The sequence below is a fragment of the Salmo salar genome, chromosome 04 (genome assembly GCF_965601325.2).
Source record: "Salmo salar chromosome 04, fSalSal1, whole genome shotgun sequence".
NCBI classification, from domain to species: Eukaryota; Metazoa; Chordata; class Actinopteri; order Salmoniformes; family Salmonidae; genus Salmo; species Salmo salar.
In genome coordinates, this window is record NC_138294.1 from 26815569 (window position 1) to 26828754 (window position 13186).

The 13186-nt window shown below is 41.7% G+C and overlaps 1 protein-coding gene across 1 annotated transcript; it reads left to right on the plus strand.

The window, feature by feature from the left end:
* The first annotated feature begins 5263 nt into the window (after positions 1 to 5263).
* On the plus strand, positions 5264 to 11355 carry LOC106602590 (DNA repair protein complementing XP-A cells homolog). Its single transcript, XM_014195312.3, has 5 exons — positions 5264 to 5772; positions 6329 to 6434; positions 8432 to 8597; positions 9731 to 9848; positions 10663 to 11355. Exons 1-5 carry the CDS (start codon positions 5481 to 5483, stop codon positions 10815 to 10817), a joined length of 837 nt encoding a protein of 278 aa, XP_014050787.3. The 5' UTR covers positions 5264 to 5480; the 3' UTR covers positions 10818 to 11355.
* Positions 11356 to 13186: the final 1831 nt, after the last annotated feature.

A 13186-nucleotide genomic window follows, 5' to 3' on the forward strand; every position in this document is an offset into this window, starting at 1 on the left:
AGGTGGTGAGGAATATGCCAGTAAAGCAAATCCTGAGTGGCAAGTTCCTATAGGCTCCAACTGTAGACTGTGAATAGCTAATGTAAATCTGCTCTAAGATTTCCTTAGCACCGAAGGGGTGGAGCTTACAGACACTAACAGTCAATCCTGTGGTGAGGTGACTCCTCCCCCTCTGCCTTGTGTACCTGCCTACCCGGCCACGTGACAGGAATCAACCTCTTCTGTCTTTATTTGACTTGAGGTGAAAACGTGAGATCATGTTGCTAGAAAGACCAGAACCCAACCCTATTGATAGGCCTTATCCTACCAGGCCATCGTATTGTAGCCTGGCCTCAAAGACTAGATGTAACATAGTCAATGTAAATCTATGGCTCTCAAATTAGTATCATATGTTATGTTTGGTATGGTTACATAAGACAGTTTGTATAGTGTAATAACCAAAAGAGCTCTACCAGCAGGTTGATACACATACACGAAATGACCAGTATGTGGACACCTGCTCGTCGAACATCTCATTCCAAAATCATGGTCATTAATATGGAGTTGGTCCCCCTTTTGCTACTATAACCGCCTCCACTCTTCTGGGAAGGCTTTCCACTAGATGTTGGAACATTGCGACGGGGACTTGCTTCCATTCAGCCACAAGAGCATTAGTGAGCACTGATGTTGGGCGATTAGGCCTGGCTCACAAATCTGCGTTACAGTTCCTCCCAAAGGTGTTCAATGGGGTTGAGGTCAGGGCTCTGTTTAGGCCAGTCAAGTTCTTCCACACCGATCTCGACAAACCATTTCTGTATGGACCTCACTTTGTGCACAGGGGCGTGGTCATGCTGAAACAGGAAGGAGCCTTCCCCAAATTGTTGCCACAAAGTTGGAAGCACAGAACTGTCCAGAATGTCATTGTATGCTGTAGAGTTAAGATTTCCCTTAACTAAGGGGCCTAGCCCGAACCATGAAAAACAGCCCCAGACTGTTATTCCTCCTCCACCAAACTTTACAGTTAGCACTATGCATTGGGGCAGGTAGCGTTCTCCTGGCATCCACCAAACTCAGATTGGTGAAGCTTGATTCATCACTCCAGAGAATGCGTTTCCACTGCTCCAGAGTCCAATGGCAGCGAGTTTTATACTACTCCAGCCGAGGCTTGGCATTGCGCATGGTGATCTTAGGCTTGTGTGCGGATGCTCGGCCATGGAAAACCATTTCATGAAGCATTTTGGAACTCGGTAGTGAGCGTGCGCTTCAGCACTCGGCGGTCCCGTTCTGTAAGCTTTTGTGGCCTACCACTTCGCAGCTGAGCCATTGTTGCTCCTAGACGTTTCCACTTCACAATAACAACATTTACAGTTGGCCAGCACAGTTGGCCAGCACAGGGCCAACCTTCCAATAGGACAACGACCATAAAGCACACAGCCAAGACAACGCAGGAGTGGCTTCGGGACAAGTCTCTGAATGTCCTTGAGTGGCCCAGCCAGTGCCTGGACTTGAACCTGATCGAACATCTCTAGAGAGACCAGAAAATAGCTTTGCAGTGATGCTCCCCATCCAACCTGACAGAGCTTGAGAGGATCTGCAGAGAAAAATGGGATAAAATCCCCAAATAAAGGTGTGCCAAGCTTCTAGCATCATACCCAAGAAGACTTGAGGCTGTAATCACTGCCAAAGGTGCTTCAACAAAGTACTGAGTAAAGGGTCTGAATACCCAGAGTCAGATGAACTCGTGGATACCATTTGTATGTCTTTGTGTCCAGTATGACTGATGTTAGAGGTAGTTTCATGAGCCAATGCTTACTAGCATTAGCGCAATGACTGGAAAATTATAGCGCAATGACTGGAAGTGTAATCTTCCAGTCATTGCACTAACGCTAGTTAGTAACTTCCTTCAAACTGCACGCAGATACATAAAAATGGTATCCACGAGTTCATCTGACTGGGGAAGTAGATAAAGGGCCTCATTGCCAAAATCCCGAAGTATCCCTTTAAGTAAGTAAGCCTTGTCTGAGCCAGAACGGCCCAAAGAGCAGGAGCCTATCTCCTGATTGCTTTATCTACCTTTAATTGAAAGCACTGACTGTAAGTCGCTTTGGATAGAGCGTCTGCTAAACGACCAAAATGTAAATGTACTACAATTGTTGCACATTTTCAAAGACATAGCTTTCGGTAAAGGAAATGTTTATTATGTTTTCTGTGGTAACGTCAGTGGACTTTAGACTCATTGAGATGCTTTTTTATTTTTATAAAGGAAAATAAAATAATATCTGGTTTAAAATACAATGTCACCAAGACTTAAAAGCCACACTGTGTTCGCCATAGACCTACAGTACCAGTCCATGTGTAGAATTGGGCGTCTGTCAAAGACCTGTCCTTTCGGAGGCTCAGTGTCATATGGTGCTGTAGGTAAGCAGACTCAGGGATGGACAGAGGGCAGGAGGGGGGGGGGGGGGGGGGGGGTAGTATTAGAATCCTTCCAACAGCTTCTTCTTCTTCTTCTTCTTCTGGAGACTAAAGCTGGTGGTGGTGAGGTCAGGCTAAACACGTGAGCCATTAGTGCTGTAATGCTCTGCTGCCTCTCTGCTGAAGGTGAGCTCAACTTATCTGACCTGTACTGGCTCTCTTCAGGTCTCTCTCTTGTCCCCCCTCCCCCCATGGCCCCTTACATAGGCAGGCCGTGAGGCAGCAGTTAGCCATCACCTGTTAGAAAGGTAGAATGAGGTAAAGAAGACGGGACATACATGTTTGTTCTGCTGTGTGCCTGTTCTTTGGCTGTGAACCTGTTGGCGGTACAATTGCCTGCATATGGATTTCAGTACAGGAAGCGTGAGCCTTTTGACACAGAAATCTTTACAGAATTAATACATTACATGGTTTTCAAACCTGCTCCAAAGGATCGGTGGGTCCCCCACGGGACGGTTGAGCTAACGTAGGCTAATGCGATTAGCATGAGGTTGTAAGTAACAAGAACATTTCCCAGGACATAGACATATCTGACATTGGCAGAAAGCTTAAATTCTTGTTATAATCTAACTGCACTGTCCAATTTACAGTAGCTATTACAGTGAAAGAATACCATGCTATTGTTTGAGGAGAGTGCACAGTTTTGAACTTGAAAAGTTATTAATAAACAAATGAGGCACATTTGGGCAGTCTTGATACAACATTTTGACCAGAAATGCAACGGTTCATTGGATCAGTCTAAAACTTTGCACATACACTGCTGCCATCTAGTGGCCAACATCTAAATTGCACCTGGGCTGGAATAATACATTAGGGCCTTTCTCATGCATTTCAAAGATGATGGTACAATTTTGTGTTTTTAAACAGTTGTTTTTTTCTTTGTATTATCTTACCATATCTAATGTTGCTCTTGCTCTTGTCTATTACCATGCCGAGATAAAATAATATGCTCATGACTTTTATAAGTGTAAGAAGGTACTGTATAGTAGAAGTATAGGATAGAAGTGTAGTAGAGAAGGGCACTAGTTACAGGAGGCTGGTGAGGGGAGGACGGCTCATAATACAGTCTTGAATGGAGTGAATGGAATGGTATGAAACACATGGAAACTATGTGCTTGATACCATTCATTCCATTCCAGACAGTATTATGAGCCCGTCCTCCCCAATTAATGTGCCACCAGCCACCTGTGGTACTAGTATACAGCTAAACTGCTTTACAGGTTAGGTTACTTTGTTCATAACTTTGAAGCTGACCTTGGTTAGGCCTATGAAACCGGCCATCACGGCTATATTAAGACGAACCAAGGCAGGCTAAATATATTACATAACGGGCTAAATTGTCATTTAATGTCATTTAAGGTAGAACTCTTATAATGCTCAAACTGAGGTGTAATAAAAAACAGGATTCTTATTTTCCTTTAAATGTGAAATTATATTTATTATATTTATAATTTTTTAGAGGCATATAAGGTCAATGCCAATTTGTCAATACCAAGGGTTCAAAGTTACTGCATGAAGCAATGATATTATTGACATTGGGACCACAAGCACATGGAATACCGATATAACCCACAGTAAGTCTCCATTTAACACTGAATTGAACTGTCTTCTATTCGTGATCCCATAAAAGACTGTGTTATACTTCTAATATACGGGGGAATATAGTCTATATTCTAGTATATTGGCAGCGCTCGCCGTGATACCCTGAAAAGAGCAATAGATTAATGCAACTCTGTGAAAATGAGATTAAGATCGGTAATGACTAAAGCTCATGTGCTGCACTGCTTTAAATAGATGCTAAGCATTGTGTATGGACACCCTTAATGGGTTGCTGCAGTGGTTATTCAAACTTTTTTAACGGGGACACTCTTTTTTCCGCCCAAATTTTTGGGGACCCCATTCCACCCCAAATCACATGACACAACCTAAAATCAGTCAATTTAGATTTTTACATCAACAAATAACCTTCAATTCATTACATTTTCATCTCTTATCAAAATGAAATACATTTACTCAATAAAATGTCATTTTTAAAATGATATTTCTCAGAAACGTTTGTATATTGTCTCATCCAATAATCTGTACTCTTAATGTTTTGTTCCTTTAAAAAAATCAATATATGTATTGTTTTTTGGGCCTCTCCACTGCAGTTCCCCCAGTGGGGTCGTGACCCCTACTTTGGTTACTGTGAGAATGACCCTATGTTGCTAGGTGGGAACCATTACCAGATTAGCCTATCTATGGGGCGGCAGGTAGCCAAGTGGTTAGAGCATTGGACTAGTTACCCAAAGGATGCAAGATCAAATCCCTGAGCTGACAAGGTACAAATCTGTTAATCTGCCCCTGAACAAGGCAGTTAACCCACTGTTCCTAGGCAATCATTGAAAATAAGGATTTGTTCTTAACTGACTTGCCAAGTAAAATAAAAAGAATGTGTGGACTACCTGATTCTTTGGAAGGAAAGAGAACAGGGTGGGTCATAATACAAGTTAATTAACAACAGAGAATGAACATTTATAATGAACAAGACAACAGCCACTGCAGGTAGAGTCAGAGCCATATGTTTAGCTCTTTACCAAGCAGAGATATTGCTACAGCAAGCCAATTACATCAGATATGGCACATTGCCACTGGGTCTTTCAGGATATGGACCAGCAATGAAGGACATGGACAGGAAGGAACAGGATAAAGCTGTGAATACCTATTAGTGCTGGGTGGGGATGGTATATGTCCGCTCTCCGGCGACACCTTGCGTTCACATAGAGAAGCTGCATCAGTTTCATAACAGCACTTTTATTTTGACATTATAACAACCCGGAAGTTGGTTGTGCGACCGACAAATGGCAGCCGCCGGTAACTCGAACACACCGCGGTGTCCACGGGTTAAAACTAGAAACACAAACAATTGTACCCCTCTTAGAGCTCTGCCAGCTGTCTTGCTGGTAAACAACTTTACTTAATTGTAATTTCCAAGACGCTGGAGAGTTTAGCCTACAGCTAAGTTAGTTAGTGCATGTTTTTTTGCGATGGATCTGTTGGAGCCTCCCACACCGGTGAAGGATAATGCTTCTTCTCCTTCGGAGTCCAAAGCCAAGAACTGCGATCTGTCCCCCGCGATGAGAGCCAAGATCGAACGAAACAGACAGCGGGCTCTAATGCTGAGGCAAGCCCGACTTGCCAGCAGACCATCGGCAGGAGAAGGGGGTGGAACCTCGGCTAAAGTCGCTAAGATAGTCGACTCTGGAGGTGGGTTCTTCATTGATGAAGAAGAGGAGGGACAGGAGGAGCAAAGGACAAAGGAAGTGGTGCTTCAACCAGGTATGTGCATTTATAGTCAATCAAAAATGTCAGGGGGAAGTATTCATATTTGTTGCATGACGTAAACTTCAGACGTAATCTTATCTCCTCTGTATGTCTGGTGTAACAAAGGAAGATGCATTGTTTGTTCATGTGCGCCCTCTTGTGGATTCATGTAATACCACATGCCAGTTGCTGAGTGGAGTCACTTTCTTTCAATCAGGTATTACAGATTATAAATGATGTCCATAATACATTATTTATGGCACAGTGACAACCAACAAACCACTATCTGAATGACTAGTAGATACTTGTTTTACTGACAAGACACCTTGGCTGACCTCTCTTCCTAGCACTCTCTCTCTGCATTGATTATGATTCTGGATACGTGTGTGTGCGCTGAAATGACTCAAATGTAATAATTTAAGTGTAGTAGTAGTATTGTATTGTTGAGCCTGGGTGCCAGTCTGCTTGGCATGCTTGGCATCAATTCCATAAGTAGTCTCTGCGCTCTTGAAAACTAACTGGCATTCTGGCTAGTGTTGAGTTCTACTGCTCTCTCTGACTGTCTTCCTAGCCCCGGTGATAGAGACAGACTATCTGCTGTGTGATGACTGTGACAAGCCGTTTATGGATTCCTACCTCAGCAGCGGCTTCGATCTGGCAGTCTGTGACAACTGCAGGTAAAAGTCTTCTTGTGTCAATGACAACCAACACAAATAACGATATTGATACATATATATATATATATTATTGTACAGTGTGCTTCTCATAATAGTGTTCACATACAGTACCAGTCAAAAGTTTGGACACACCTACTCATTCAAGGGTTTTTCTTTATTTGTACTATTTTCTACATTGTACAATAATCGTGAAGACATAAACTATGCAATAACACATGGAATCATGTAGTAAGTAACCAAAAAAGTTAAACAAATCAAAATATATTTGAGATTCTTCAAAGTAGCCACCCTTTGCCTTGATGACAGCTTTGCACACTTAGCATTCTCTCAACCAGCTTCATCAGGAATGCTTTTCCAACAGTCTTGAAGAAGTTCCCACATATGCTGAGCACTTGTTGGCTGCTTTTCCTTCACTCTGCAGTCCAACTCATCCCAAGCCATCTCAATTGGGTTGAGGTCAGGTGATTGTGGAGGCCAGATCATCTGATGCAGCACCACATCACTCTCCTTCTTGGTCAAATAGCCCTTAGCCTAGAGGTGTGTTGGGTCATTGTCCTGTTGAAAACCAAATGATAGTTCCACTAAGCGCAAACCAGATGGGATGGCGTATCACTGCAGAATGGTGTGGTAGCCATGCTGGTTAAGTGTGCCTTGAATTCTAAATACATCATTGACAGTGTCACCAGCAAAGCACCATCACACCACCTCCATGCTTCACGGTGGGAACCACACATGCGGAGATCATCCGTTCACCTACTCTGCGTCTCACAAAGACACAGCGTTTGGAACCAAAAATCTCAAATTTGGACTCATCATACCAAAGGACAGATTGCCACCCGTCTAATGTCCATTACTCGTGTTTCTTGGTCCAAGCAAGTCTCTTCTTCTTATCTTATTGGTGTCCTTTATTAGTGGTTTCTTTGCATCAATTCGACCATGAAGGCCTGATTCACGCCGTCTCCTCTGAACAGTTAACGTTGAGATGTGTCTGTTACTTGAACTTTGTGAAGCAAACTCTAATGAACTTATCCTCTGCAGCAGAGGTAACTCTGGGTCTTCCTTTCCTGTGGTGGTCCTCATGAGAGCCAGTTTCATCATAGTGCTTGAAGAAACTTTCAAAATTCTTGAAATGTTCCGGACTGACTGACTTTTATGTCTTAAAGTAATGATGGACTGTCATTTCTCTTTGCTTATTTGAGCTGTTCTTGCCATAATATGGACTTGGTCTTTTACAAAATATAGTTATCTTTTGTATACCACCCCTACCTTGTCACAACACAACTGGTTGGCTCAAACGCATTAAGAAGGAAAGAAATTCCACAAATGTACTTTTAACAAAGCACACCTGTTAATTGTAACGCATTCCAGGTGACTACCTCATGAAGCTGGTTGAGCGAATGCCAAGAGTGTGCAAAGCTGTCATCAAGGCAAAGGGTGGCTACTTTGAAGAATCTCAAATATAAATATATTTAGATTTGTTTAACACTTTTTTTTGGTTACTACATAATTCCATATGTGTTATTTCATAGTTTTGATGTCTTCGCTATTATTGTACAATGTAGAAAATAGTAAAAATAAAGAAACCCTTGAATGAGTAGGTGTGTCTAAACTTTTGGTACTCTATGTGCAGGACAAGTTGATCACTATAACAGGTTTACTATAAACACATTCACTATAAAAACATTTTTTATTTAACTAGGCAAGTCAGTTAAGAACAAATTCTTATTTATGATGACGGCCTACCGGGGAACAGTGGGTTAACTGCCTTGTTCAGGGGCAGAACAACAGATTTTTACCTTGTCAGCTCAGGGATTCGATCAAGCAACCTTTCGGTTACTGGCCCAACGCTCTCACCACTAGACTACCTGCACTGCAGTATTATATACAGTGCTTTAACTTCCGTTGTATTGCATTGTGCTTCAATGGTAAGAGGATGCCAAAATGCAGAAGAGGTATTCTATCTTGTCTTCCCTCTGTTAATGTCCCCCCCCAATCAGAGACAACGAGGTGAAACACAAGCTGATATCCCGTACGGAGGCTAAGCAGCTCTACCTACTGAAGGACTGTGACCTGGACAAGAGGGAACCAGTGCTGAGGTTTGTCCTGAGGAAGAACCCACACAACCCTCACTGGGGAGACATGAAACTCTACCTCAAGCTGCAGGTAGGACGAGCTAACCGATACCAACCATCGCTGGTTCTAACCGGCTGCTCTCCCTTAGCCTGGTAAAACCAGATTGAACACGCTGCTCTCACCAATATTGTTTCAATCAGTTTGAATGCCAGGCTAGCTTTCCCTCACCTTGTCCTCAACTGACTGCCACTGTACCAGTTTTCCCCTACTATTGTTTGTTTACCTCTACCTGGACTTGTCTATAAGAACTGTGTTCAGTTTCAAAATGATGCATGCATTTCTTAATGATGAATGCCTATTTAATGGTAAATACACTATCGTTCAAAAGTTTGGGGTCACTTAGAAATGTCTTTGTTTTTGAAAGAAAAGCTTTTTTATTTCTTTTGTCCATTAAAATAGCACCAAATTGATCAGAAATACAGTGTAGACATTGTTAATGTTGTAAATGACTATTGTATCTGGAAACAGCTGATTTTGTTTTAAATGGAATATCTACAGAGGCCCATTATCAGCAACAATCACTCCTGTGTTCCAATGGCATGTTGTGTTAGTTAATCCAAGTGTATCATTTTAAAAGGCTAATTGATCATTAGAAAACCCTTTTGCAACTATGTTAGCACAGCTGCAAACTGCTGTTCTGATTAAAGAAGCAATAAAACTGGCCTTCTTTAGACTAGTTGAGTATCTGGAGCATCAGCATTTGTGGGTTCGATTACAGGCTCAAAATGGCCAGAAACAAATAACTTTCTTCTGAAACTCATCAGTTTATTCTTGTTCTGAGAAATGAAAGCTATTACATGCAAGAAATTGCCAAGAAACTGAAGATCTCGTACAACGCTGTGTACTACTCCCTTCACAGAACAGCACAAACTGGCTCTAACCAGAATAGAAAGAGGAGTGGGAGGCCCTGGTGCACAACTGGGCAAGAGGACAAGTACATTAGTGTCTAGTTTGAGAAACTGCCTAGAAGGCCAGCGTCCCGGAGTCGCCTCTTCACTGTTGACGTTGAGACCGGTGTCTCAACTATTTACTATTTAATGAAGCTGCCAGTTGAGGACTTGTGAGGCGTCTGCTTCTCAAACTTTTCTAAACTTTTTTTATGATGCGTGACCCAGCTGTATTTAGGTTAGATCAGTAAACATGATGTTGTGCTGTGTTTCCAGGTGGAGAAGCGCTCCTTAGAGGTGTGGGACTCCGAGGAGGCCCTGGAGGAGGCCAAGGAGGCCAGAGAGGAGAACAGGGAGGTGCAGAAGCAGAAGCGCTTCAACAAAAAGGTTAAAGGTCAGTAACACTGTTTTCTGATCCTCACTCAGACACAATGCCATCTCAATAAATAAGTCACTGTAATAGGAATTCTCAGATTAGCAATTGTTGGTAAAGTTAATGTTTAAAAATCTAGTTGCAACATGGAGACATCATCCAGCACAGAAGCGGAGAAAATGTCTAACTGACCTCTTGGAGACAGGTCCTTTATATCCTAATCAGACAGCACCAAATGTTCTGGAAACACCAGCCTGAGAGTCTTGTAGTCACAGAACATCATCAATACAATACAACAGTGAATAATCAGTGTCCTTATACATCCAGTCTGGCGTCAACCACCATCAACAGATATGACAATAATCCATAACATTCACTATCAAGTCTAGTGACCATCAACCTGCACCTTGAGGGTCACAAATAGAACAATGGAAATAATGTGTCTTAAAGGGAAAATATATTTACATGCTAAACACTGTATTAATCACTCTAAACTGAATATGAACTTTAGTGATCTTAAATTTCCCCATTAGTCACCTTTTCTCGTTACAAAACTCTGAGAGATACAGTAACATAGAGAAAACACTAGCACATCCAGTGGATTATAGAAAGCAGGTTTTATTTCTTCATTATTGACTTAAAACGAAAAAGCTACTGTGCTTGCCATTTTTTTGGGGGGCTTTATTGCGCTTATGTATCAGAAGGCTGTAAACACAAAAACACAAGTGCTACTGGCAAACAGGTGTGCAGGTTTTTCTTTTGTCTTTATTGAATAATTCCTACACACCTGTTACTGATCATTAATTGGATTGTTCTTTTTCTCTGTTGTGACCAGAGCTCCGCCGGGCAGTGAGGAGCAGCGTGTGGACAAAGGACACCAGTGCTCACCAGCACGAGTACGGCCCCGAGGAGCTAGTGGATGAAGAGGAGGATCTCTACAGGAAGGTCTGTAACACCTGTGGACATGAACTGACCTATGAGAAGATGTAGCCTAGTGTCCTTTAAACCGTATCCCGGAGGCTCACAGGGTGAGTTCTTTTTTTTTTTCTGGACCACTGATGATACACCTGACATGTAAACTGAGATTCAAATGACTGATACCTCAAGACACATGTCTTGAAGCTGAAGCAAGGAGGCTGACCTGAAATCATCTCAGCACCTGCCATACACAAAGAATCCACAAGAGGGCATAAATACATCAACACATTTGTACAGAGAAACGTTGCAGTGCTCAGAAGCTGGTCGTAGCTGTTATGTTATATTATCAACTGTCTAGCATGTTAACTTCCATTTTGTATTGACCATTTCTAAGATCATGTAATGTGTAGAAGGATCTGCATGTGCACAATAAATATATTTTTTTCCATAATGTGATCACTTTTGCATCTGTACTTGACTTGTTTTAGATCTGTAAACAATCTGTAAAACAAATGTGCTGTTTTGTGCCCTTGGTGAAGATGGAGAATTATTGTATTAATCCAGAATCAAGAAATTGATTTCGTTTGCATAAAATTCATTGAAAATGGTAGTCGACTGTCTTTGCTTTCTGTTGCAGAATCACGCTGTAAGTGTTGGGGTCGTTTTATGATCTGCGTTGTTAGATTTTGGTCGCCTGCTCCAATCCGTGCTCATACTTTGAATATTTTGTGGGCAATTTATTTCTGAAGCAACCTCCGGTCACAACCACCTGCACGTAGTTCATCTAATGAGTGAAGGACTCCGTAGTCCAGACATCACTAATCTAAAGGGAGTGACTGACAAGGTACAAAATGACTCCACCATTTTTAATTTGAATTGTATTATTTTGTCCAACAATCTAGTTAATGTGACATGTATCGTCTGTCTGTCTTTGCAAATGAAAGCTGCTTCACAGTAGTTATTGGATGTGACTCAGCATGTCGCACTAAATCAATAAATGCAGTGCTTCATGGTTTACTTTTTATTAAGGGGGGTGGGGGGGGGGACCGGTCTAAAGCAGGATCATCAACTACATTCAGCCAATTACTTTTCATACAATTTCTAGACTGCAAATTGACCACAAGAAGCCCAAACAGATATATTTGACTAAAACATAATCATTTCCAACATTGCTTACATTTTGTATACGATCACATCTCTATTATGGGTGGGAATACTTGGGAACAGATTTCCAAAATGAAAATCACTTTTTGCACAGAAAACTTGGGGAGCCGAATAAAACCATGCACGGGCAATAGTTTAGGGCGCCAGTTGGGGGATCCTGGCCTAAAGGCTACTGTAGGCATGCGGCATACCTAAAATGTGGGTACAAGCTTGTACTGAATTGTTTCAAAGAGATGTCCTGTCCAGAATCACAATCTGCAAGCTCCCAACATTTCCTGTGAGTTTTGTAAGAAAAATATAACTCTGATCTATGATAATGTACTGTTATGACATGAGCTTTTGCTAGACTGCTGTGGTGAAAAGAGAATTCTAACTAAATCCCAGAGCAGTCAGTCACATCAAGCCCATGGCAAATTGACCATCATATTTCTTTAGTGGCTACAGGAATGTGAGGTTTAAACTACTGCATTCCCATCTTAAACGCGAGTGCAATACACCGAGACAAATGAATACACCGAACAGAAATATAATACATGTTCCAAACTGACAATGGGGGTTCAAAGCCTCACTCATGCAAAGTTAAGACTGGCAAGTCTGATGATGGTCAAACACTTGATATTAGAGCTCTGGAGTGGCTTAAAGGGTCATGCTGGTGCCTCCCACCAAGCAACTAATGAGGTAGTATGCAGTGGTGTAAAGTACTTATGTAAAAATACTTTAGTGTTTTTTTTTTTTTTTTTTGAGTATCTGTACTTTACTATTTACATTCCTAAAGAAAATGATGTACTTTTTACTCTATACATTTTCCCTGACAACCAAAAGTACTCGTTACATTTTGACGGGAAAATGGTCAAATTCACACACTTATCAAGAGAACATCCCTGGTCATCCCTACTGCCTCTGATCTGGCGGACTCACTAAACACAAATGCTTTATTTGTCAATGGCGTATGAGTGTTGGAGTGTGCCCCTGGCTAGCCATAAATAAAAATGTATGCCACCTGGTTTGCTTATGTGAAGGAAATGTATGGACTGGAGGGACAGCCTTGAAAATGTTTATATTTTTGTCATAAATAATCCTTGGTCCCTGCCTGTGCTTGGATCAGTTACTAATTAGATTGGGTAACCCAGAATGAAGGGTTTGAAAGTGCATCCAAGTTTGACTGTGACCTCCAGCTTGCTGACAATTAAAGAGTGATTTATTTAATATTGACTTCGAGTGTCCCTGTGTTGAATTTCCACGACATTTAATATAAGGAATTTGAACTGATTGATAGT